Genomic DNA, 26,714 nt, shown 5'->3' with positions numbered 1-26,714 from the left:
TAGCGCTTGGAAACGATTTAAATGGGTATCATGCATACTATTTAGTTATTACTTATATACCAACTCGTATCTACTTCTAATTCTTATAGTTGCGACGAGCATATTCAAAATGAAAATAACCATGTTTGGATAATTTATGAAGAAACAAAAATTGCCCAGGGTATAGCATGTCGAAGCAAAGTTTAAGAAATCCAATTTACTGAACATGCACGTTTTGTTTTAAAAAGAAAATTCATTATGTCAAATTACATGTTTTAGTGTATAACAATAACATTAACGGTACCAATTTTTCTGCACCAGATGCGCATTTCGACAATACATGTCTTTCAAGTGATGCTCGTGGCCAAAATATGTAAAATCCAAAGCTAATATAAATAATGAAGAGCTATAATCCAAAAGTTCCAAAAAGTATAGTCAAATCCGTGAAATGTATATTACATCATATCGTTTTACTCACCTTTACATTGAGGATCATCATTATCATCTAAACATGCGCAACTACATGATGTTGCATTAAATATACCACCATTCTCACAAGTTACAAATGCACAAGTATCACAGTATCCCCCAGTAAAGGGATATATACAATCACATTTGCTTCCACTTTGTTTTTCGTTACATATACATTCACATGTGGATTCGTTGACGGCTGCTCCATTATTACATAGCGTAGAACATGTACTTGTGCATAGATTTCCTGTTTAATGATACTCTAATCTACTTTTACTCTTGTAAAATATATAGCCTTAGTGGATTATTTCATTTCGCAATAATACAAATTACATTTTCTTAAAATTCGGCTTCAAAACATATGTTAACTTTTTGAAAATTAATGCTACCTCTGTGTTAAGAACCACCAACATTCCATAATTAATATATCATACATTATATATTGTATAATCTTGTGTTTGTTTGATAACATTGAATCATAACGTGTTGGCACTCTTGAACTCAATATTTAATATTCTTTTTGTTGCTTGATAGAAAATTTTATCAGGATTTTTTTTATATTAGAATGTACACATCTACACAATAATGAGTCTGAAATCCAGACAAACTTTTTACTTGTTTGGCTTTTTGACTATTTTGATCTGAGCGTCACTGATGAGTCTTTTGACGACGAAACGCGCGTCTGGCTTTTCAAATCATAAGCCTGGTACATTTGATTACTATTTTCTAGTGTATTTAAGGTGGTACCTAACACTACAGGGAGATAACTCTGTAAAGTCAGCTAAACGTTTTAATTATGTTGTGTTGTTAAGGGAATATGAAGCTTCTCAATGATCAAAATTGGAGTTTGTCAAACTGCTACATAACCAGTGTAATTTTTCTGACAAAACGGTTGGTTCAAAATCTTTGAAATTTTAATAGTTTTGTTAAAGGGTCAAAGTAAATACTTTGACAAAATTTTATGAAAATTAAAGGAGTCAAATTAATTTTAGTGAAAGTGTTGGGTACCACCTTAAGACAGACTGAGTATTTGTTGTTTTGTGTTTTTGGGTGTGTTATTGCGTGTGCGTTGTTTGTTTGACTAACGGTTATGGCGGTTTCTTTCTTATGCATTAACACAGGTAGCAATCGTATACCGGGTATATATATTTATAATGAAAAAATCCATTAAAGTAAATCTTTGTTTCAGTATGAATATGCCATACCATAGTATCCACTAGGACAACCACAAGCACATATATCTGTATTCCACGTGCCACCATTCTCACATGATCCTGAACATGTGTCAACTGTAAATAATTATCATGATCTATTAGTTTAATTGCCGTCTTACTTTCCCGGAGGTTATTAATTTTCACTGGTGTTGGAACAGATAAACCAATTGATTGTCCTTGCATCAAACAATTCCTTGATCGTTTCATTGCGCATGACAAAAAACCGTATCAACCACTGTTATTTAGATTCTGATGTATTCGACCTGTCTTATTTATAATAGTATCATTTTTACTTGAGTCAATATAAAACGATGTTTTTTAAATATAAAATTACAAATATTATTGCCCTATGATCAATGATTTATAACAAATAGGAACTGGTACTTCCATACTTCCATACTAATTTTGCCAATCCACAAAAATGAATCCCAAATTATGTTAAGAACTGAATAAGCTGTTTTTAGCTTATTAAGGAGGTCAATAATAAATTGAACTTTTCTGGGTAAATAATTGTTAAAAGTAAAATAACAAAAATACCCAACTCCGATGAATACTAGTATTCAAAATGTGGAGTCCAAAGTCAAATGGCAAAATCAAAGCTCAAAACGAAGGAATAACATTTGCCATATTCCTCACTTGGTGCAGGTATTTTGTTATGTAGAAAATGGTGGATTGAAACCTGATTGTGTAGCTAGCTGAACTTTTCACTTGTAAGACAGTCGCATAAAATTCCAACGGCATATTCATAAAAGATTTAATATAATTTTCTAGCACAGAGTCGACTCAACTGCTGTTGGGCTGCAAGTTATCGAGGACATCATTCGTCAGTGCCGCTTCACTGACAACCTTTTTTCTCATTCCACGTTTTTGTAGCGGTTCATTATTTCTGTCAATCCGATTTTTCCCTCTTATATTTGATGTGTTTTCCTCTGTTTTTGTTTGTGATCTGAATTTAATTTACTTATATGACTATTGAACAGAGGTATATTACTGTTTCATTATTCCACGTTGACAAATTATGAATATAATCAACATGTTTTAACCCCCTCTGGTAGTTGACATTAGATAAATTTACATATGCTTTTGTGTCTCTTTTACTTATACAGCTCCTCTCGTACTAAAGTACTTTGCTATCCTTTGCTTTCAAATGTTTGCGATTAATAAGTAACATACACATAGAAGGATCTATATCAGTAGTAAATGTATCAACAAAACTTACTGTCGGGGGGAACACAATAAATGTATTTCATTCCAATATTACTATTTGATCCAATACTGTACACCTGTAAGTAAGAAAAATGACGACTATTTAATATTTCAGATGCAGGGGAGCAACATAATTTACTGAATTGAAAACTGTTATTACTTTCGCTTTCAGTTTAGTAAAGTTTGTTTAGAGATTTGTATCATAAATAATAACAAAAAGCCATACTTTTCCATTCTAAATAATTATTTTGAATAGAAATATCTCATTTTCCCCTCATCTTTGACAGTGCATATGATTGAAACTAAAATTTGACCTCTTCTTGTACTGTATAGAATTATTTATAAAAAATCTTTACAGTACAAGAAGCGGTAGTATTTCCGTTTCAAACATTTATCAATATAATTACAATTTTAACGAAAAAAACCGACATATTACAGAAATCACACAGTTATATTGTCTTCATAGTCAGTTACATGAATATATTAAAATATCGCTATTCACATGTTGATGAATTAAAAAAAAAACAAGCATTAAAATGTTGATATGAGAACAAGTCACACACTAAATTAACAATTTACAACCTTCACTATCACTGGCTCTGTCAATGGCCCTTCGGCATGCATTATCGCAACAAAAGCATCATTATGCCACAAAGTTCCACCAAAACTAATTGGACTATTTCCTGTTTGAAATACTCTGCTATCACCGGCTATGCTACTCGTAATTATTGGTGTTCCTTCTATAGTAAATATTTCTGAAATGATGAAACGATACATAACACTGTATGAACATTCTTAGTTTTAGTTTTTCTTTTACCTTCAAGAAAAATAAATCCATGATTAACATACATTTATTTTACGGAATACACTGTTGGTTTTTTTTTTGAATTATTTTAAATCAATCGGGTCGTTTGCTTTCTCTATTGAATATTTCCACATTTAATAAAGTTTGGTATAGCTCTATATACAGTAAGGTATTTGCCAAATGACAAACGTCCGTACGGTGACCTGCAGTTGTTAACATACTCTATCTTTTATCAATGATACATATATATCTCACTGGCACATACCACATATTATCATTTCTATAGATAGACATAAGGAGATGTGGCATGAGTGCCAATGAGACAAATGTAAATTGTGCATACTAAGTATTCCACATACCTTTATTATGGTTACAGTGTCTAGGTTTATTAAACAAAATAAAACGCTTATTTGTGTAAATATTGGTACTTTGAATCTTATTTATGATTGTGATAAAAAGTTTCAGTCAATAAAATTGTGTATGCGTGTTTATACTTCTGGTGTAATTCTCCAGGTAAATATAAAAGAAGAAGATGTGGTATGATTGCCAACGAGACGACTCTCCACAAGAGACCAAATGACACAGAAATAAACTACTATAGGTCACTTTATGACCTTCAACAATGAGAAACTTATCATACCGCATAGTCAGCTATAAACGGCCCCGAAATGACAAATGTAAAACAATTAAAACGAGAAAAAAACAGCCTTATTAATGAACAAAAAATAACGAAAAACAAATATGTAACACATCAAAATATGAAAAACACTGAATTACAAGCACATACATACATACAGAATGTGAAGGGGTTGAACATATTAGTGGGATCCCAACCAGGGACAGTGGTGTAAAAGTACAACATAAGAACGACCTATACAAATCAGTTGAAAAAGGCTTAACTCATCAGAATGATTTAAATACAAATACTACACAGAGTGGACGTAGTCGGGTACTTGTACATCCAAACAACAGACAATAGACACTAAGGTACAGTTATTTCAAAGCCAATAACAAAAAATCTATGAAAGTGTATATGTATATAACAATAATATTTAGCTTTTAATTTACTGATAACAAAATCAATATCAATACCAATAAAAAACAATATTCAATGATCTAATTGTTGAATTGGATGGCTTTTAGAAAAAGTTTATTTAAAGGATCGATAAGTTTACCAGGATCGTTTCTACATTTCCAGGAATAGAAGTTGTCTTTAGAAATTCACAGTTCTGTTTGAGCTCGTTCGCAATATTACTTACTTGTTTTGCAAAACCACGATCTTGATCGTATCTGGGGAAATCTACTCAAGGATCTCGTGTTGTGTTTGAGATGTTTTTATGCATCTGTTGAATTGAAATGTCATGCACTTTGGGTGATCATGTGATTACCCTTTGATAAGGTGAAGCAAATGTACCCGAAACAGTACTTTTAAAAGTCCCAATTCTGAATTGTAAAATTCTGTAGTTGGGGATTTACGTAATTCTAGACTCGTCTGAAGATAATGAATCAGTAGAAGTCTTTGAGTTTTTTTGTCCAGATGTGTAAGTTGAAATTAGTTAATTAAGTAAATAAATGAGTTAGATGAAACTAATATATTATAAATGCAGTGCTTAAGTTAAGTTGTTACCTGTATAATATTGCTTCATATCATTCCATACAAATGACATTTTTATGTTATTTGCACCAACAGGAATTTGAGTCCAATCCCTTCGTTCCCCTGTATAAATAAACAGCTGCGCCATGAGCGCATGATACGCCCGACGTCGTATGTGGAAGTTATATGCAATAATCATAAATAGTTTCTGAGAAAGTTTTACGCAATAAACATATATAGTTTTTGAGACACGGCGGGAAACCCCCCACCCTGTTTTTTTTTTTTTTTTTTTTTACCAAAAACTTAATATCACTAAAATAAAATTTTGAATCAAAACAAAAAAGTATACAGATCTTTAAATTAATATAACAAAGAAGTGTGTAAAGTTTTAAGCAAAAATCATAAATTATTTTTGAGATACGGCGCGACATGTAAAAAAACCCTCCCCCGTTTAACAAAATACTCAATAACTCAAAAATAAAAATTTTGAATCATCACCAAATAGTTTACAGATCTTTAGATCAATATAACAAAGAAGTGTGTAAAGTTTTAAGCAATAATCATCAATTGTTATAGAGATACGGCACAACATGTAAAAAAAACCTCCCCCTTTTTTACAAAATACTCAATCACTCAAAAATGAAGTTTTGAATCATCATCAAAAAGTATACAGATCTTAAGATTAATATGACAAAGACATGTGTAAAGTTTGTCGCAATAATCATAAATCGATTTTGGGATATGTCGCGACATGTAATAAAAACCCTCCCCCTTTTTTACAAAATACTCAATAACTAAAAAATGAAATTTTGAATCATCACCAAAAAGTATACAGATATTAAGATTAATATAACTAAGAAGTGTTTAAAGTTTTAAGCCATAATAAAAAATCGTTTTTGAAATACAGTGCGACATGTGAAAAAAACCCACACCCCTGTTTTAGTTATAAAAAGTATACAGATCATTTGACCATCATAAGAAACAACTATATCAAGTTTCATGAAATTTGGATAAGTCGTTCTCAAGTTACGGTGCGACATGTTTACGCCGGACAGACAGACGGACAAACAGACAGAAGGACGGACGGACGGACGGACGGACACCGGACATGTGTATTCCATAATACTTCCCGTCAAAACTTTGACGGGCGTATAAAAAAAGAACATCTTTTCATAATTGCATTTCAAAACTATTAAAAATGTATGTTAAATGATCGTGGGAAATGTTCATGTTTAGATTGTCTTAGATTGCTTTAAACCTCTACCAATGAAAAGAATAAGTCTCACTTCGTACCCAAAAGATTTAACAACATATAATGAAATTGTCTAAAATTCAAAACGAACTATCATACATATATAAGTTAACGATGTAGACAGAGGGATTATGGTGAAGGCTACAATTACCACTGTTATGAATTACGCATATTGACTGATTTGATCCTTTGTGGAGCGCACAGTCTGATTTATAATTTCATTCCAACTATCAAACAATAAGGTCTTCAGATATAATATGTGTTTATATAAATCATATAGTTCACTCAATCTGTATAGTGTATGATTAATATGTTTGAACAGATATTATCAATAGCAAGTAATTATTAATATTTACATATCGGCACATCATCTGTAAAAAATCCCTCTCGGATAATACATGAACTGTTGTCACCATTACAAACGCCACATCCATCAAATACACCAGCATTCATAGTATTGGCGCAGTCAAATCTCTACAACAGTTACAAAATATATTCAAATAAGTTAATCCTTCTAACTTACAATTTTATGAGTCTTTTGTCTAAGTAGATATAGGAAGATAGAAGGTGTGGTATGAGGGACAATGAGACAACTCTCCATCCAAATAACAATTTATAAAAGTTAATCATTATCGGTCAATGTACGGCCTTCAACACGGAACCTTGCCTCACACCGACCTGTTAACGTACATAATTTATTATGAGATCAGTCTAAGGTGTTTCTTATATTAATTCTATAATTTGTGATCGTTCAAATCAGTTGCATATTAGATCAAGTTAATGTGGTACCATACACTTTGACTAAAATTAATTTGGCTCCTTAAATTTTCATAAATTTTCGACAAACTATTTAGTTTTGACAAAAATTTAAAAAATACAAAACAAAATATTTTGTATTTGATCAAGAAATCTCATTGGATACATAGCAATTTGACCTTTAGAGCCTTAATATTTAAAATTATCATTATATTTCCTTAATATTTGTATATCCGGAGTATATAACAACGTATCTTGATTTAAACGAATTAGAAGAATCTGGTATTTTAAACAGTCCATGTTATATTGTTTACCAGATGCAGTTCATATAGAAGGTACGTATATATGGATACTTTTGTTGTATCACCAGAGTAATTATAATCCTTTTCAAATTTTTGACATAGCATTATCTTTTCGTTCAAAGAGCTGCTTACCGTCTACATTTTTTTATGTGTTTTCCATGCATTGATAGTTGTTAAAAATATTTTTCTTGCAGTTTAACTTCATTGTATGAATTGACTCTTTGAATTTTGTTATATTTTGGAATCTTTAATTTTTTTAACTGTTCATTTTCGTATTTGAAATTTACTCTATACGCCAAAAAAGCGCTGAACAATATACATCACCTGACAATAACCCTCTAAGCAAGCATAATAAAAGCCTGGGCGTCGGGAATATTGATTAGCATCAGCTATATCTAAGGTTCCGGGACATGGTGTACCATTTTCGATCAATCCAAATCTCGTCAAATCAGGTCTTGTATATCCAGGAGCCGATTCACAAAGAACTTCACATACTCCGTGGTCTGAAATGAAATTATATGTTTAATTTGACGAAATGAAGTTTGAGGTAATCATCAATAAAATCGTTAAAAGATATTCAATACAACCCACATTTTAATAGCAGAGGTACTATTTGTAACCTTATAAATAATTGCCAGAGTTACTGAAACAACCTCTTTGTTGTATCAAGTAAAAACATTGTGTATTGTTTTCATTTGGTAACCACTATACTCGAGAACATGATGTATTGTCGAGTTCAGAAAGACAGACGAAACAGTTGAATTCAAGGTTCTAGTATCAGAAATAAATCGTTCAGAATGTCACGAATGACATAAGCGGTCATCTCAATACCTCAGTATCGTTATGAAAACCAAAAGATTTTAAATTTGAAATTATCAATTTCCCCCACCTTTGTAGCAATATACAAACTTCATCTGCATTTAGGATATACATTTCCCAACTCTTACGGTATTCAAGAGCTTGCTGATGCTACGTAGACTTTATAAAACGCCACCAGTGCCAGGGAAGAAAGATGATGAACCAGGTGTTTATCAATGAACGTCTCGTCCTCTTATTCGAAAGATACCAAGACCTTGTTCAAAAATATTCCATATCAACATACGAAATGATATCAGATGGTCTTGAAGTATAGATTCTAGATACTAATGTTAATCTTCTTAATAATGTGTTATAGAATTGTTTTATTGTTTTTGTAAATTTTTACTTTTACTGTTGCGCCTATTATCTATTGAACGTTGCTCGGTAATTTTACATACAGTAATTGGGTTATTGTACTGTTGTACATTTTCGTGTTTTTTTCTTTAGTTTTTGCTGTTTGTGCGTCTATTTGCATTACTGTTTTTTTTGTTTATTGATATATATTTTTTTGTTTTATTACAATTAAGATTATATTTCTGCTGTATCCCAGTTTTGACAGTTTTACCCATTATGTCTGTTTGCTTTGTTCACACATCGTTGTCCATATTATAAAATTGTATGCGACTATCATACACATGCGAGGTTACTAAGCTAGGTGTCAAACATAATAATCTCTAATAATCACATAATTGTTTATTTCAGAGCAATGCACCGTGTGCCATGTGTTATTAGTCGCGGGTAAGATAACACACTAACACATCTGACTTGGAACGAAAATTAAGAACTTATTTTCATAATTATTGTACATAGTTATCAAAGGTACCAGGATTTTAATTTAGTACGCCAGACGTGCGTTTCGTATACATAAGACTCATCAGTGACGCTCATATCCAAATATTTATAAAGCCAAACAAGAACGAAGTTGAAGAGCATTGAAGATCCAAAATTCCAAAAAAATCGTGCCAAATACGGCTAAGGTAATCTATGCCTGGGATGAGAACATCCTTAGTTTTTCGAAAAATTCAAAGTTTTTGTAAACAGTTTATTTATAAAAATGACCACCTTACTGATATTCATGTCAACACCGAAGTGTTGACTACATAGTGAGATATTCTCTAATAAAATGGCTATGGTTCTGATATGCAATATACAATTTGTAGTTAGTAAGCATGAAAGAGTAAAACGTTTTTCTCCATACTTAACGATGAGTAAATAGTTCCGGAAGCTGTGTATTCTGTTCCATTAATGATGTTGTTATCAATTAGTCTCTGACATGTCTCTGATGCACGTTGTTCTATAAGATAAGAATCAATACTAATGTCTCCATCGCATGGCTGAAAAAATATTTAAAAAAAAAATGAATAGATACAAAACGTGGATTGTAGTTTTCCAATAATGATTATATTTGTATCATTGCACTACTGTGATGCCAATATGTTGTGTTTCTGTCTGCTATGGGTTAGCCTGTCTTCAGTTTACTACCTTTTTATTGTTCTAGGTGTACTTTCAGCATTTCTTTTTGTAAGTTTTAGACATTATTTAGATACAACACAGGAATGCTATGATAAGTCAATCACAATGCAAAAAGTATTGCTTTTACCTATTAGTAACGGTATTTCATCCTACATTTTACAGTAATAATGTACTTAAAACTTTGTGATCAGTGTAAACTCATCCAACTTTTAAACAAACTTGTTCATAAAGGTTATCTTACAAATATACATTTGAATATAGTTTACATTGGCACACATATCGATTTTGTCATTTGCAAATTAAAACATAGATAAATTTGTATTCTTTTCAAACGAGTTTTATTCAGGATGTATAAATACACATCCACATTCATTTTCTTTATAGAGATTACAGTATTTATAATTACATTATAATTATTTATTAACTGTATATCTTACAACTTTATTTTCATTTACTTCACATTATTTTATTTGGCATTATTTTGTCCATGGTTATGCCTGTCTTTTTGATATTGTTTAACAACTCACCCCTTACTTTATTGATTTTGTGTTTACATTGTGTTATAGATCAAATTTAGTCGGTTCAGTATATGTTCACTTGTTTGTGTAAATATATATATCTTTTGATTGAGTTAAGTCATTTGAATTGATATTTTATATTGTGTATATTTTATATTGGGATGTTAGTGCCTATTAAACATTTTAACCCGCTGCATTTGTTTGCACCTGTCCTAAGTCAGGACCCTGATGTTCAGTTATTGTCGATTGTGGTTCATAAGTGTTTCTTGTTTTTATTTTTATATAGGTTATACCGTTGGTTTTTCTTTTTTGTATCGTTTTAAACTATTACTATTTTTTAGGGAACTTTATATTTTGCTGTTGGGTGTTAGACAATGCTCGATGTTGAAGACCGTACTTTGACCTATAACGGTTTACTGTTATAAGTTGTGACCCGGATGAAGAGTTGTCTCAATGGCACTCCTATCACAGCTTCTTATATGTATAACTACCAAGAAATAATTACCGTTAGATTGCAACATTCAGCTTCATATTCATTCCCATCGCAAGTTGCATTATTCTTAGGACTGAAATAAAAGAATTAATAACATGCACTAATCATTATAGTAAAAGATGAGATCTGCAAAATATGGGAGCACATTATTTTTGTGTTGCGCAATCGTTTTTCTCTGTTATGTTATTCTATATATTGAGAAAATTTCAGACTAAGCCATGCGTCATATTTAGATACATGTCCAATTTCAGATACATTGGCCATAAGCGACGTCATAAATCATATCAAAACTCCACCGAGTTAATTTGTTAAGTTCCTAAAGAATTAACGTTTTTACTTATTTGAGAGTTTAGTGGTGATTTCAAATCATTTTGACCGTTTAATTTGTATCAGCAATCATCTTTTCTATATCAGCGATCTAAAGCTCAGTTTTCTATCACTTGTGAATTTCTTTCCTAAATAACTGTTAAGTTAAAACTATCCTTATTAAAAAATATGTAAAAGGTCGGCTATACTGTTTTCGGCGATACTGTTTTCGTAAATGTGAAGTGTCAATATACATAAGTGATAAGTAAAATAACAACGTTCCTTTTGTCACTTTGGACTAACTTAACGTTCTTAATTGCATCTAATACATTTATTTATCATAATCTTCATAAGGAAATACAAAAAGAAACCTACGTTGGGTTGTTACATATTCGTCGTCTGTAAAGCATTCCTCGTCCACATGAGCGGGAGCAGGTTGTCCAGGTTCCCCAATCTGACCACCCTCCAGCTCTTACTTCAGGATTAATTAATTGAGCTTCAGACCAATCAACACATGCACCGCCAAAGCAGATCTAAGTAAAAATTCAATTGGATGTGTCGCAATTAATACAATTTCGCAAATATCATGGTTTAAAATTGAAATTGTGTCCGCTATTAAAATACTCGTAAGAAACAAATAAAGAAAAAACAATTACAGCATTTCAACACATATTACAAATGAACGGTTTTATTGAGATTAATGCTTTTTTTTTATTTATTATTATCATTATTGAAAAACTGCTTTCATCAATAGTTGGCTTTTGATTATTTTGTCTGTTTTCTCTCAGGTATCATGAACAGGGCGAACTAAACTGCATAGATTTGGATTTAACAAAAATTCGCATAAAACAGCTGAGAAAAACTATCATAAATGTCGTATCTTTTGATTTAAATGAAAGTGTATTATATAATAAACCTGGAACGAATGTAAATAATGGGGGTGTTTATGCTTTTTTCAAATACTAAGTATACAACTAAGTTCCTTTATACAATGAAAACATAACTATACAAACTCCATTATCATTAACGACATTGATACTTTATATGCACCTTTTCATCTCCACAGTATAGGCCGATTATAGAATTCGACTGCTGGAACATCCGACCATGTGTACTCCCAACGTTATGATCCACACAGCTATACTTGATACAAGCAAGGTTCGCCTGTCGACAGATAGAAGCCGAATTAATGTTCTATTACCTTGCAAGTACACATTATAGCTCTAATTTTTGTATCATTTTAGTGAATATTTCGAAAATGTTGACATATATTCTTCGCAATCACAAGTGTTGTTATTAGTAGTATATGTAAAGACACTTCAAATATACCAGTATTTTTATTTGGAAAAACTCAAATGCTGATATATAAGTTATCACAGACGCCATCATAAGTTGCTTGATAGTTTTGTGTTTTCTGTGTAACGGACGATCATGGATATGTCAGGTGTTGTAACCACACACACCCGTGCTTCTTTTCTTCTATTGTAACATCAAATGAATTTATCACCGAATTTGTACTTACCATTTACAACATTACGGGTGTGAGATGTGAGGTCGGATCTTCTCTCTCTATCAGAACACCTCATACAAACCAAATAAATATTATTTTTCGTGAAAGTCTTTTTTCATAAGCCTTGTCGGATTACCTAATACTAATGAGTTTACGATTTCGTATGTCTAAATAAAGAAGTGCATTGATATTAAAATTTGCTCACATTCGGATATTCACTATATCTAAATCCACTTCCGTATAACTGTTCACATACTTCATCTGCTGTATACAACTGACCTATTGTAAAGTTAAACCATTATATGAATATTAGAATACAGAAATTATTCTGATAAAAACGGTTTGGACATAGCACGTGTAACTAAAGTGAACATACAAATATATTGTTGTCAATTGATAATAAAAACTATATTCCTTTCCCAAAGCATACAAATATGTTCAAAGGAACATACATTTAATTCTGATGTAAAATATTAGCAATGCATTCACTCGATAATATATCAGGATTTCATATATAATTGAGTCTAGATGTCATCTAGTTAACCAACCATTGGGATGACCTTCAGAACTGCTGACGGTCACAACCCGATATAAGGAATAATTGCTTAGTGCATCGAATCAGTCGACAAAATAGTTCACTTTTGTTTCACTTTTAATGTTTGCATTCGTTTCCTTTTGACGACTGAACACACATAATACAGGCGTAATTAATCTCTAGCTAACGGCTTGATATAAAGTCACGTGAATACATATTTCCTTTATAGCTTGCTGTTCAGTGTGAGCAAAAGCTCCGTTTTGAAGGCCGTACCTTGACCTATAATGGTTTACTTTTAAGCATTGTTATCTGGAAAGAGAGTTGTCTCATTGGTACTCATACCACATCTTCCTATATCCATTACAATGTCGAATTATTTTCCTGCCAGTGAATAATTCATCTGCGATATTTCTTGGTTTGTTTTGACAAAATTGCACTTAACTGGCTGCCAAACGCGAATTATTCATCCACTATTTCACTTTCACAAGTGATTTAAGTACAACAGTAATATTTCTTTTATATCTAGAAGCCAATGTCCCTTTAAAGCTATGCCAAGATGAACATAAGCATCAGGATTTTTTTTATTAACCTATGCATTACATTGTAGTAAATACACAAATACTTTCTTACTGTCGGGCATTTTCATGTAAAGAAATAAAAGGGGAAATTATAAATTCATGGTTGAGGGCAAACAAACAGGACAAAACGAATTCTACAATAAATACACATAACCCAACTTAAAAAAAACCTTTACAAGAATAATCAATGATTGAGAAAAAAAACCTGTTAATACTTGTGCACTGCCGAAGTTGTCGCTTAATTGAGAACGTGTTTATCGGCAAGCTTTGGCATTCATCGTATGTATCAATTTTGCATCTCTGCTTGCCGACTTGTTCCTTTATTTTTTAAAGGCTGACTTCATACAAGAACTTTTTAGGAAAAAAAAAAAGAAGTTACCAATATCCTTTAATATTACTTTCTGCTATATAGATGATGTTCTTTCACTAAATAATTCAAAGTTTGATGACTATGTTGAACGCATCCATCCCATCGAACAAGAGATAAAGGATACAACTGATACAGTCTGCCTAATATCTCAACTTATATCTAGAATTTGTCAATGAGTGTCGGTTAAAAACAAAACTTAATGACAAAAGATTCGATTTCAGCTCTTCAAAAAGTGTGAACTTTCCATTTTCCATGTAGCATTATCCAAGCAGCACCTGCATACAGAGTATATTTCTCCCAATTGATACGATATTTCCGGGCTTGTACGTTGTGGCTCGCAAGCAATTTGTTTAATCGAGAGTTCCAAATGGTAAAGTTAAAATTATCTCTTTGTAAATGTTACGGATGCCATCACGAGTTGGTTTACCGGTATGGAATTCCGTGTCACAGATGAAAGCGAATAAATTCCTGATGTCGGAACTACAATCTTGTTTTCTTTTCAAAAAGAAAGATGGAGAGGAAAGATAGCAAAGGGACATTCAAACTCATAAGTAAAAAATAAACTGACAACGTTAAAGCTAAAAAACAACAGTACACAAATCACAACATAAATAAATAAATAATTATAACAATACTGAAATCTGAGATAAATCTCAGGTGCTGCGGAAGAGTGAGCAGCTCCTGATCCATATGTGGCACTCATAGTCAACATAGTCACCAATGCTGCTTATATAAGTAAAAACCCGGTAAAGAGTCTGATTTGTTAGACAACAAAAGATGACTGCATATTAGTGGCGAGAATAACAACGAATTCATACGATACCATAAATCTGAATACACATTCTTATTTGATCCGTTCCAAGGATATACAGAACAATCTTAGTATCGCACAGAATAGATACCAAATTTATATATATGTATATACAAAGAATAGAAAAATAAAATTGATATTGATACAGTGGTGATACAGCATGCGATACTAATTTTGCCATGTTTTGATTTGTTTACCATATATTTTAACAAAATTAGATGCATGATATGCATGTGGGTAATCTGAGGTGGGGCCAGTCAGATTTTGGAAATAGATATTACTTTTTTGTAATATGTTCAATTGTATTAGGAGTATTATCAGGTTTGAAAGGGATTCAGTGAACGTTTTCTCTTCTTTTAACGATATATTTAAAAAAAAATGACTGGGTTATTTTACTGTTTGGAATATGAGACTCCACTTTTCATAAATACAAATAGCTATTTTATACGGGGTATGCGATACAGATATATATATTTTTGTTATTTGATATACAAAATTGCTGTACTAAATATATGATAAATATACATATCGTACGAAGCTGCTGCCTTATCTTCCTCTTTACAAATACACAAAATAAATTTTATTTTTAATAATGTATTTACCTGGAAGTTCTGGCACTAATGTTAATCCCTGTAAAGATGCTGGAGTAACCTCATTTTCAGCAATATTGTCTTCCCAGAGACATCCATGATTGCCTGTTCTGTAAAGCAAATTACGTATATTTTATAGGTCAAATATCACAGTATACAAAAATACAAATAAAATGGAAAAATAAGTAAATATACAAATTGCATTCCTGACTTTCCCACCAGAATTTTTCAAGGAAAATGAAAACCTCAGTAGTCTAATGATTCACATATTAAACAGACCTCAGTACTTCAGCTCGCGTTTGGTCCTGAAGAGACTTGCCATTGGAGTTCGAACAAAAATCATTTCGAAACCTGGATCAGTTATAAAGTTGAAAAGTATTGATTAGGAAAAACCACGAAAGTTATGTCAAATATACTTGAAATGTGCAAGAAAATATATTTTTTGAAAAGAAAAGGAAAATGATCTAAAAACATTCGAAACTCTATTATGGGATACGAATTATGTTCTTTTTCATTGTTTTATTTTTCATCTATGGACTTTTACTTAAAATATATTATTAGAATATAAGTCACGAAATCAACAATGTTTCAAGATACAATGGTAGTTTGTTATTATGATATTGTATACTTTATTTTCTTACTGTAACATAGTGTTCATATCATTGGCACTACATGTTCTCCATCCAACGCCAACACCACCCATTATACCAACGGCAGGAGATAATCATGTACTTACTGTAACATAGTGTTCATATCATTGGCACTACATGTACTCCATCCAACGCCAGCACCACCCATTATACCAACGGCAGGAGATAATCATGTACTTACTGTAACATAGTGTTCATATCATTGACACTACATGTACTCCATCCAACGCCAGCACCACCCATTATACCAACGGCAGGAGATAATCATGTACTTACTGTAACATAGTGTTCATATCATTGACACTACATGTACTCCATCCGACGCCAGCACCACCCATGACACCAACGTCTGGAGATAAACATGTACTTACTGTAACATAGTGTTCATATCATTGACACTACATGTACTCCATCCGACCCCAGCACCACCCATTACACCAACATCTGGTGATACACAATTTCTATCAGCGTCGTGCAGCATACCCATGCTGTAATCAATGACATGAGTTATAATGATTAATTATTCTTAAAATTACTAAAAATGGACATAAATGTTGTATAATGCAAGTATTCAAACTTATTCAAACAAAAACAAAAGATATTTTAAAGACTTTCAAAACTTAAAACTTGAAGAAAAACTACGACAGTAGACTAACAAATATACAAATCACTACTTGTAAATAGTACATTACTATTAGTTCACATATCTCTTGACAACAACAACATTTAATCTATATTTACAATCTATTTATGTTGTACAAATGTATAATATTAAGATGTAAAATTAATCTCAAGCTATTTGACAGAAAGATCACTGATGGTTGGTCGTTTGTGATTTATCAAAGTGGAATGCAAAGAACATACTTATGACCTATTTCATGAGCTGTCGTGACATATTTTGTAATTCCATCAGCAGAAACACCACATCTGTACCTAGCATCGCACACTTTACTTTGGTAAGCCAATCCTCCCAATTCTGGATTTGGTATGCTATAATGATAGAAAACTCAATCAGTTACTAAGCGATCCTTAACTTTAATGACGTTATTGAGTATACATCAATGAGACACCAACCTATCATATCTCATATAATTCACGCCAATGTAAAATAAGGTATTACTATGGTTGAGGTGTAGGTGGCACGGTAGTATTTCCTGGCCCATAAGGGATAATGATAGCCTTTTTAGAATTGTCACCACTTTCTAACAATGCAACACATTCTACATTCACAGTTAACTGACGTAATTTCATTTTACTGTTCAGAAATGAATTTGAATATGTATCATGACCGTTCACTTTTTTTTTGGCTATTTTCAAAAACCCTAGGTCCACTAGTGCTTTTTGTATTTTATGGTGCAGTGAATACAAAATTAATAAAAATTCTCAAAAATACATTTTCATCTGCATGTAAAATTATTTCATATTTGTCTACACCTGATTCATCCCTCAGTTTGAGAAAGTATGTTCAGTTGATACTGTACTTTTTGTCTAATCACACTGTTTAGATACATTGACCTAAGTATGGTGCACAAAAGAGTAACCTTAATTTCGGAATGAAAATACTACCGTGCCACCTTAGATATAGTTCAATTAAACAATGATGATTTTAATTTGTGTTCGATGAAACTGTTTCTTTTCCGAATTAATTTCCAGTAGATTTTTTTGGCACAAAACTTTTAGAAGAATTGTGATAACAAACTGACTAACAGTTTACATCCCAATCATCTGTTGATTAGCAGATATTAATTTCTGAAAGCAATAGTTAAGACAAAACTATTCACTTCAAACAGTTAAATAAAACATTTCCTAATTGTCTTCAATAGAAATATTGTGTACTTTTATGAAAGTAAATGGTTGCGTTAGTAAAAATGTAGACACACCAATCAAATTGCGGGATATGCTGCCTTTTAGAATATGCATTTGGTTGTTTATATTTGTTATATTATCAGAATCATTTAATACTTACCCTGTGTGGACATGTACATGATCATAAGCTAGACCAGCTTCAGTTCCAGTACATATAGTGTTCAAAGGAACAGACAGAGCAGTGGAAGTATTGTACCAGGACTGAAATAGAACAAAAGAAGAAGCCAATGTATGGAAGCTGTGTTTTCTAAAAACTATCTGCACTTGTTAAAGCGCATGACTATAGTACGGACACTAGCTTGTGGTTGGTTTTACGGATAATTTTATGTTATTGTTTTAACCCATTTAGAAATGAATGTTTCGTTAATGACCTGGACTCTCTTTATTAGATTTTACTAAACTTGTGTATTTGATATTATAACAAAAGGCGAAGAATTTCACATTCAAAAACTATAAATGAATAAGACCTTCCTCTCTAGACAAAAGATGAACAACACCTGAAGTGTTAGTGGCAATGGTAAAGAGTGTTACATGTGAATTCCGACTTCCTCTATGAAGACGCAAATATATTCCAGGCGTTTTACACATTGATATCTTTTTTTTACTTTTAAGGATTGTATTCAAAAGACTATTCTTTTGATATTGTATAACCAGTCAGTTATGATAATTCATAAGTGATGGTTGTATATAACAGAAGACAACCAATAATATATAAAACTATTAAGGTATATGATCTCACCGGGTTTATGTCAAAAAATGTTATAAGTTTGATAGATAGAGTGACGTTATAATTCAACATATCAGCACGACTCCATTCATACTGCACCTGCAAAGATAAAAATAAAATACATCAAATCAAAAAAAAAATCTCTTACGATTTCAATACTTTCGTGTTGCTGTTTTTTTTTCATATGAAATGTTTTGTAAGTGACATATCAAAGTAACTACCGCCACACCTAAGATAAAACGAAAGAGCTTTCAACAGTTGGAGAAGCTCTTGATTGCTGTTTGAAAGCTTTTTTGGCGAGGTATATGACAAATCTTTATTAAGCAATCATTTTAAGGAGCTTATATATAAGAAATTTGGGACAGAAACCCTAAAAAAAACCTCACTTTCAACATTTAATAAATACTCTTCCTTGATCACTGAACTAGAATATATTTTTGTTTATGGGCCACCTGAAGCACGCCGCTAGGTGCGGGAGTTTCTCGATGCATTTAAGACCCATTTCCACCCTTCGGCTGTTATCTGCTCTATGGTCGGGTTGTTGTCTCTTTGACACATTCCCTATTTCCATTCTCAATTTTACTTACAGCATTATACTTGTTAAGCATAATTTCCAATCTTCGTGTCATGTCAGTAGCTGGTAATTTATAAGTCAAGTAGTCAGCATCAACATACACTGCCAATTCTATTGTAAAGTCAGTAGAAGGCACCGCTCGTTTATGTATTCTTTTGTTGTTATATTCTGTCTTATGAATAGGTGTGTTATCTAAAAAAGTATGAAACATCTACAGAAATCAGGAAGCGTTTATTCTTTATGTGATCACCAGGTTAGGTTAACTAGGTAGACGACACTTTGTTCTATTCCACAATTCACGTGATATACCAATATATGATTACAGTTCGTTCATACATATACGTATTTTAATTCAATCTTTTGTATGTCTTTTCTTTTATAAAGATGACATTTTTAATTGATGAAATAAAGTAATACGATGATCAATTGATACCAAATAAAGTAAAAAAGAATTGTCAAAATAAATGCAAATGAAAGATATTTCCAAAAACAATATGCTACTTATATCTACGTGTTTCTGGTAATTTAGGTACCCATTTTGTAACAGCCAATACTATTTTGAAATAGAAAATCTTTGGTTACCATTACCTCGGATTAAAGCTGTGAACATGGCGTCGTCCCGTCGTTTTCTAGCTATAAGTGTGGTATGCTTTTCACTTTTTAATGTACTTCGTTTCCAAATATGATATGGTAAATCTTCGAAGTGAAATTCATAGTCTGTAGTTGACATCATTCCTCGCTAAATTGATTAATCTTATTTTTAGCTTACATTCATAGGCAACATAGAAGATTAAAATAAGCATTCATTATGTGTTTTTTTTAGTAGTGTTTTATGATGGCAAGTTTATAACCTATGTCTTAAGGGCATACGATACAGTTTGGATCCTGTATTTACAAGTTCATGAAAATTTGCATATAAGCTATTTTTTACCTGATTAAATCAAATATGTAATAAAAAATATACCTTCATGTGCTAATTTTTGAGTAAAATGAGGTCGAATTTTATATATTTGCTCGAAATTCAGATTTGTGGCCGTAATTTCTTTTTCGAAAGAAAGACATAACTTTTTTGTTATAAAAGATAAAAACAAATTGTTTTTTGTTAAATAATCGGTAATTTCTGTATCTTATAAATATCTTTAAAAAATATGCAATTTTTCATTCAAAAATAACTCATATTTATCAAATGTTCATGAATTGAGGAAAAATCGTATTTTGGGTCGAATAATCTCCCTGCAAAATGAAACCAAATGCCGTTTTGAAAAATAGGGGTCCATGAACTCGTTTTCAAATTAAATCAGTTTGAATGATAAAAATCAGTCGAAAAATGCATCTTTTCCCGATATGTCACAGTTTGACGTCGCGAAAATAACAAATTATGTTAGCAACGTCATTACCTTCCCTGTAACTGTATCGTATGCCCTTAACTTAAAGTGCACAATTATATAGCATCATGCAAGTTAAAGAGAGACAAACGATACCAGAGGAACATCCGAATTTATAAGCCGAAAATGAACTGACCACTACATAGCTAGTAGACAAACAATAGTGCACACACAAAGACAATACAGAAAACTAAAGGCTTAGCAAAACGATCCCCACCAAAACCTGTGGATGAAGCCAGGAAGGGTAAGCAAACATTGCTCCCTATATGGCACCGTCATGTCAGTACAAACCAGGTAATACGTCTAACAAAGTAGTTGTAACTTGTTGGATGTTAATCGCAGTCAACAGGGACGGATACAACACAGAAGTGGTCATACAGAAAGGGTCATACTCAGTGTAATGCTCTTGTCACATTCCTTTGGAATAACCGTCATCAAGTGTCCTCGAATCAATTCTTTCGTTTATACAACATGCGGCATACTGTAATAGTATTATGACAAAAACAATTCACCAAATATCATTCTTATCTGTAACTATCTCGATATTTTATTGAAGTTACATAACATTTCTTTTGAGAAGAAAAACCTAACATATGCAGTTTAAATTTATACTTCACCAGAGTAAATGCAATGATTCTGTAATAATATATTCGAAACTTAATATTCCCGACTAAATACAATTTCATACCAATGCTTTGCAAAATGATGCCAAGACCGTTCCATTATGGGAATAGACCTTTCCTATCAGGAAACAATCTGGATAATCTCCTTTCCATTCCATTACTTTGTCATCATTTATTATGGAAACTTTAGCTGAAGGGTGAAGTACCGACTTTGTATGTTGAAGAGACATTTTGTAAGATTTTCCAAAGGCAGTAATTTCAATATCATACGATTCTACAGAGATTGCTGACCGTCTTCGTCGATGGATTGATGAAGCATCTAGTCTACAATAAGAATAACTCTATTAGAAATTGAACATTTCAGGTTTCTCTCTGATAATATGCAAGACGATTTTTATTGCTGTCTATATCTTAGTCGATTCTGTATAATTCTTTCACTAACTGCAAGCATTTTGTTTTACTGCTGCAGTAGTATTGTTCAACTTGAGAATGTGCTATCGCACACATATAGATAAGTTAAATATTGAGAAAGTAAAATTTCAAATACTATGGATTCATTATTCTTCGTTGGATACCAATTTTCGTGGATTTCGTGGGAACAGTTGAACCACGAAATTAAATGTTCAACGAATGACAAATTTTCTCATGGCTTGTACACAGACTTTGGCAAAACCACGAAATCAAATATCCACGAACATGTAAGTTAACATCAATCCACGAAAATTGGTATCCACGAAAATAAATGAATCCACAGTACTAGTAACTCATGCAAGTTTACCTAATTTGGATTTTACTTACAATTTTTTGTCATATAGCTCCTCGCGTAATTCGGTACTTATATATCTTCGGCATCAATTATGTTTCTTTTAGTGATACTGATGAAGGTAAATCCAGAAGATCGCTTACGTTGTTGTTGAATGCAATGCAATTATATTATAAAAACATTTTCTATTGTATAACGATTTTGCGTAACACTTGCTATGTTTCTTTTGTTATTTCAATGATCGATATAGAAATCTAGAGTGTACTAGTTAAAAGCAGCATCTATTAAATATTTATGTGTTTTCATATGTTTTAACGGTCAAAAATCTCAAAGTGGAATTCTCTCTACATATTTTTAATGTTTTAGTTACCGTTATAACGATGTAAATCAATCTAAGTTAATCTCGTTGGATTTGGATTTCATCAAGTACTAACTAAATGTATCAGAATTTATTGTAATGAGTTTATACACAATATTTTCTTTTTATTTATCTATTTTTAACATGTAGATATTTGAATAATAAGATTGTTATGCCTTACAAATGATCCTACCTCTGCTGATGTGAACTTGTTACCTCTTGGACTGATGTCAACTCAAACTCATTGAAGCCATCTAAAATAATATAAAAGAATTACAAATTCCAAATATTTAATAAATGTTTTGACATGAATCATCATTGATATTTTCAATTTTATATATAAACTGTTTACTAAATTTTTTAAATACTTAGGCTTTTCTACCCCAGATAAAGATTACCTTAGCTGTGTTTGGCAAGACTTGAAGAAATTTTCGGTCCTCAATGCTCTTCAACTTCAAGCCATATTTGGCATGGCTAATTTAATTTGTTTTATTTGAGCGTCTTTTTAGACGAAAAGCAGGTCAAATACAAAAGGGCAAGAATACACTTATGGCACAAAACGGCCTAAAAACAATTCATCATAAAACACCAAAAAAAGTGACAATGTGGTTCGTAAATAGATCTAATTCAATTACCTTACTGCTAAATAAATAAGATGATTTTGTGTAATTTCCAGACCTAAAAGCTTTAGGAACACATTTGCCCCCACCTACGATTCAAAATGTTTTGTAAAATAAAATTCAAATTTTGATTTAGAATTCATTTATATTCAAAGAAAGTTGCCAACAAAAATAATGTTTGTCTTTGATTTTGTTTTGAGAAACTTGTAAATTTTTGGCCCGATTTGAAAAACATTACAAATTTTGGGCCAATTTTAACCCTTCGTGAACATTCTTTTTTCAATCCTGGTATCTATGATTAGTTTATCTATAACCACAATGGGCGATACTACTTTTGGTGGAGTTTTTAATCTCCGTTTTTGAGGATTCTTGTCTAGACGATGTGCGCGTTTGGCACAAATACAAAATTTAAATCATGGTTTATTTACAAATACCTGATAAATGTTTGAAAGACAAAGCATGCTAAAAAGTATAGAAAAAACAAAATACCGAGATCTTAGAAAAATTAAAAAAGAAAGTCAAATATCAAATGGCAATACCAAAAGCTCAAAAGCATCAAACAAATGAAAAACTACTGTCACATTTCTGACTCGGCAGAGGCAATCTTTTATGCAGAAAAAGTGGATTAATATTGGTTTTATACATTCAGCTTAACCCACTCACTTGTAAGGCAATTGTATATAATTTCATTGTGAGCAAACAACCCATACGTAATTGAATTTTTTTTATTCTCAATCACTATAAAAACAAAAAACCATACCTAAAAAGAAAAACAATAGATACTTGCTAGATAAAGCAAGTAGCAATAGTGAAAGATAAGAATGCAGAGAAAATGACCATAGTACAGTAGTTGTCGTTTGTTTATGTAATATATACGTGTTTCTCGTTTCTCGTTTTGTTTTTATAGATTAGACCGTTGGTTTTCCCGTTTGAATGGTTTTACACACTAGTAATTTTGGGGCCCTTTATAGCTTGTTGTTCGGTGTGAGCCAAGGCTCCGTGTTGAAGGCCGTACTTTAACCTATAATGGTTTAATTTTTAAATTGTTATTTGGATGGAGAGTTGTCTCATTTGCACTCACACCACATCTTCCTATATCTATAGCACAATCACACAATGGCGGAAAGTATAAATACAAGCCACGCTAAAGGGATTTCCCCGTTACTTGGGATTAAGCATCAGCATTGTCGTATGACCATCCACTTTACATAGTCTCTAGTTTTTATTAGTCTTTTAGGTAAAACAAAAAACAAAAAGGTAAAACATGCTACACAGAAGAACACGTGGTCAGTATGCTGGAGTTTCTTATCGACAGCATATTTGTTGAGTTTGGAGGTAGACTTTTCCAACAAATTGTCGGCATTCCTATGAGAACAAACTGTGCGCCTCTTCTTGCCGACCTCTTCTTATTTTTATATGAATCGGAGTTCCTCCAAACACTTGTCAAAAACAAAAGGATCAAAGAAGCCAGATTATTCCATTTCACTTTCAGATATATTGATGATGTTCTTTCCATTAACAATCCGAACTTTTCTGATTGGGTTCCATTAATATATCCCCTAGAACTAGAGATATAAGAAACAACAGACACGGCTTCCTCCGCCACATTTTTAGACTTATATCTCGAATTTGACTTACACAGTCATCTCAGTACCAGAATCTATGACAAACGAGACGATTTTAATTTTGAAATTATAAATTTCCCGCACCTTAGTAGCAATATACCAACTTCACCTCCATATGGGATATATATTTTCCAACTTATTCGATATTCAAGAGCTTGCAGCTCCTACTCAGAATTTGTAAAACGTCATTATTGTCTGAGTAGAGAGTTGATGAACCAGGGGTATGGCAAAGAACGTCTTGTCCTTTTTCTAAAAATGTTCATCGGAAGGTACCAATACCTTGTTGATAAATATTCCGTATCAACTTCTCAAATAATACACGATGGTCTTGATGTATAGATTCTGTGTACTGATGTTGTTTACCATCTTAACAACGTGTGTTATTGTTCTTTTATTTGTCTTTGTTCTATTATTTAAATTACTTTTACTGTTGAATGGTTTTATGTGACATCCGTTTGACGTGGCTCGGTATTTATACATCTCGTCAATGTGTTTGTATTGGCTTTCATTTTTTAGTGGTTTGTTTTGTATATGCGAATTTTGTATTTCTTTTGTTCTTATTGCGTGACTCTGTTCTTTAAACCATCCCGTCAGTGTGATATTGTTCTATTATATGTCATTATGATATATTTATATTATGTGTTACTATATACGTTGAACCACAAACGTCAAAATCATTCAATCGCGTAGTGGAATCAACTATTTTTGAATTCTTATAAATTCTGTAGATAACTTTTGGACTAGTTGATATCTCGGTCTATTTCTGGAATTTTTTCTTACATACTTTTGATTTTTTAACCCGGTATGCTAACATTGCCTATGTAAATTTTAAAATTGTTTGTATGCACATTGAACGACAAATGTATATGACGTATACAAAATTTTCTGACGTCAGACACACAAATCAATCAATATGTTCGTAGATAGTAGATGTTTTTGTGTTCTGTTAAATTGTTCCTTTTTAAAATTGTTATACGATGATGACTGATGTACCCATATTTTGACTATCATATTTATTGTGTCTGTGTATTCAACGCATCAATGTAAATATAACTGAATTTGATGAGACTGTCATTAAAATGAGAGGGTTAGCGCTATAGAACCAGGTTTAATCCACCATTTTCTACATTTGAAAATGCCTGTACCAAGTCAGGAATATGACAGTTCTTGTCCATTCGTTTTTGGTGCGTTTTGTAAATTGGATTTTGACAAGTGATTATGGACTTTCCGAATTGATTTTCCTCTAAGTTTAGTATTTTTGTGATAAAACTTTTTACTACATCATCATCCATATACTTGACAAGGCAGTTTCAATTTTGACCAGTCCAATTTTTCTTGGTTTATTTTTCTTCTGTTATATGCTATTTAGCTGAATGTGCACAGTTTTTGTTTAATACATTTATTTGAATTAAATATTATATATGTTCTTTTTAATATTTGACATTGCATCATGGTAATCACATTATAAAACATGCAGTAGCACTTTCAAATCTGCACCCTCCCAACTTAAGTAATTTTATTACCATCACGAAGTTTTCTAGACCTGACGAATTCTTTTAAGTCCTCGTCTTTTAACAATGATTTTGTCTGCAATGAAGAATAAAGTTATTCTTAAAAAACGGAATTTATAATTCACATGATAGTGTACTTTTTGGCCTTGCAATCCTTCCTTCGGCTTGTTTTTTGTTTTACATATTGCTGTTACATGAATGATCTACTCGTTTGATGTTTTTGAGCTGTTGATTTTGCCATTTGCTTAAGACTTTTTGTTTGTTACAGTCAGGAGCTTGTAATTCAGTGGTTGCTGTTTGTAGCGGTATATAATATTTGTTTTTTCCTTCATTGTTTTATACAAATACTTGGCCGTTAATTTACACATTTGAAATGTTTTACATTCGTCAT

General features: G+C 31.9%; 1 protein-coding gene across 1 annotated transcript; it reads right to left on the bottom strand.

Annotated features, from left to right (window-relative positions):
* Positions 1-449: 449 nt before the first annotated feature.
* On the bottom strand, positions 450-26,714 carry LOC134711092 (A disintegrin and metalloproteinase with thrombospondin motifs 16-like). The gene is made up of 20 exons (XM_063571525.1): positions 26,706-26,714; positions 26,336-26,399; positions 22,761-22,821; positions 21,512-21,770; positions 20,027-20,177; positions 19,452-19,630; positions 18,877-18,963; positions 18,238-18,338; positions 17,136-17,261; positions 16,643-16,759; positions 15,634-15,731; positions 12,943-13,016; positions 12,278-12,391; positions 11,603-11,760; positions 10,934-10,994; positions 9,636-9,771; positions 7,904-8,082; positions 6,878-6,995; positions 1,656-1,739; positions 450-697 (listed from the first exon to the last, which is right to left on the bottom strand). Exons 1-20 carry the CDS (start codon positions 26,712-26,714, stop codon positions 450-452), a joined length of 2,424 nt encoding a protein of 807 aa, XP_063427595.1.

Source organism: Mytilus trossulus, chromosome 3, assembly GCF_036588685.1.
Source record: "Mytilus trossulus isolate FHL-02 chromosome 3, PNRI_Mtr1.1.1.hap1, whole genome shotgun sequence".
NCBI lineage: Eukaryota > Metazoa > Mollusca > Bivalvia > Mytilida > Mytilidae > Mytilus > Mytilus trossulus.
This window is presented reverse-complemented; position numbering and strand designations above follow the sequence as displayed.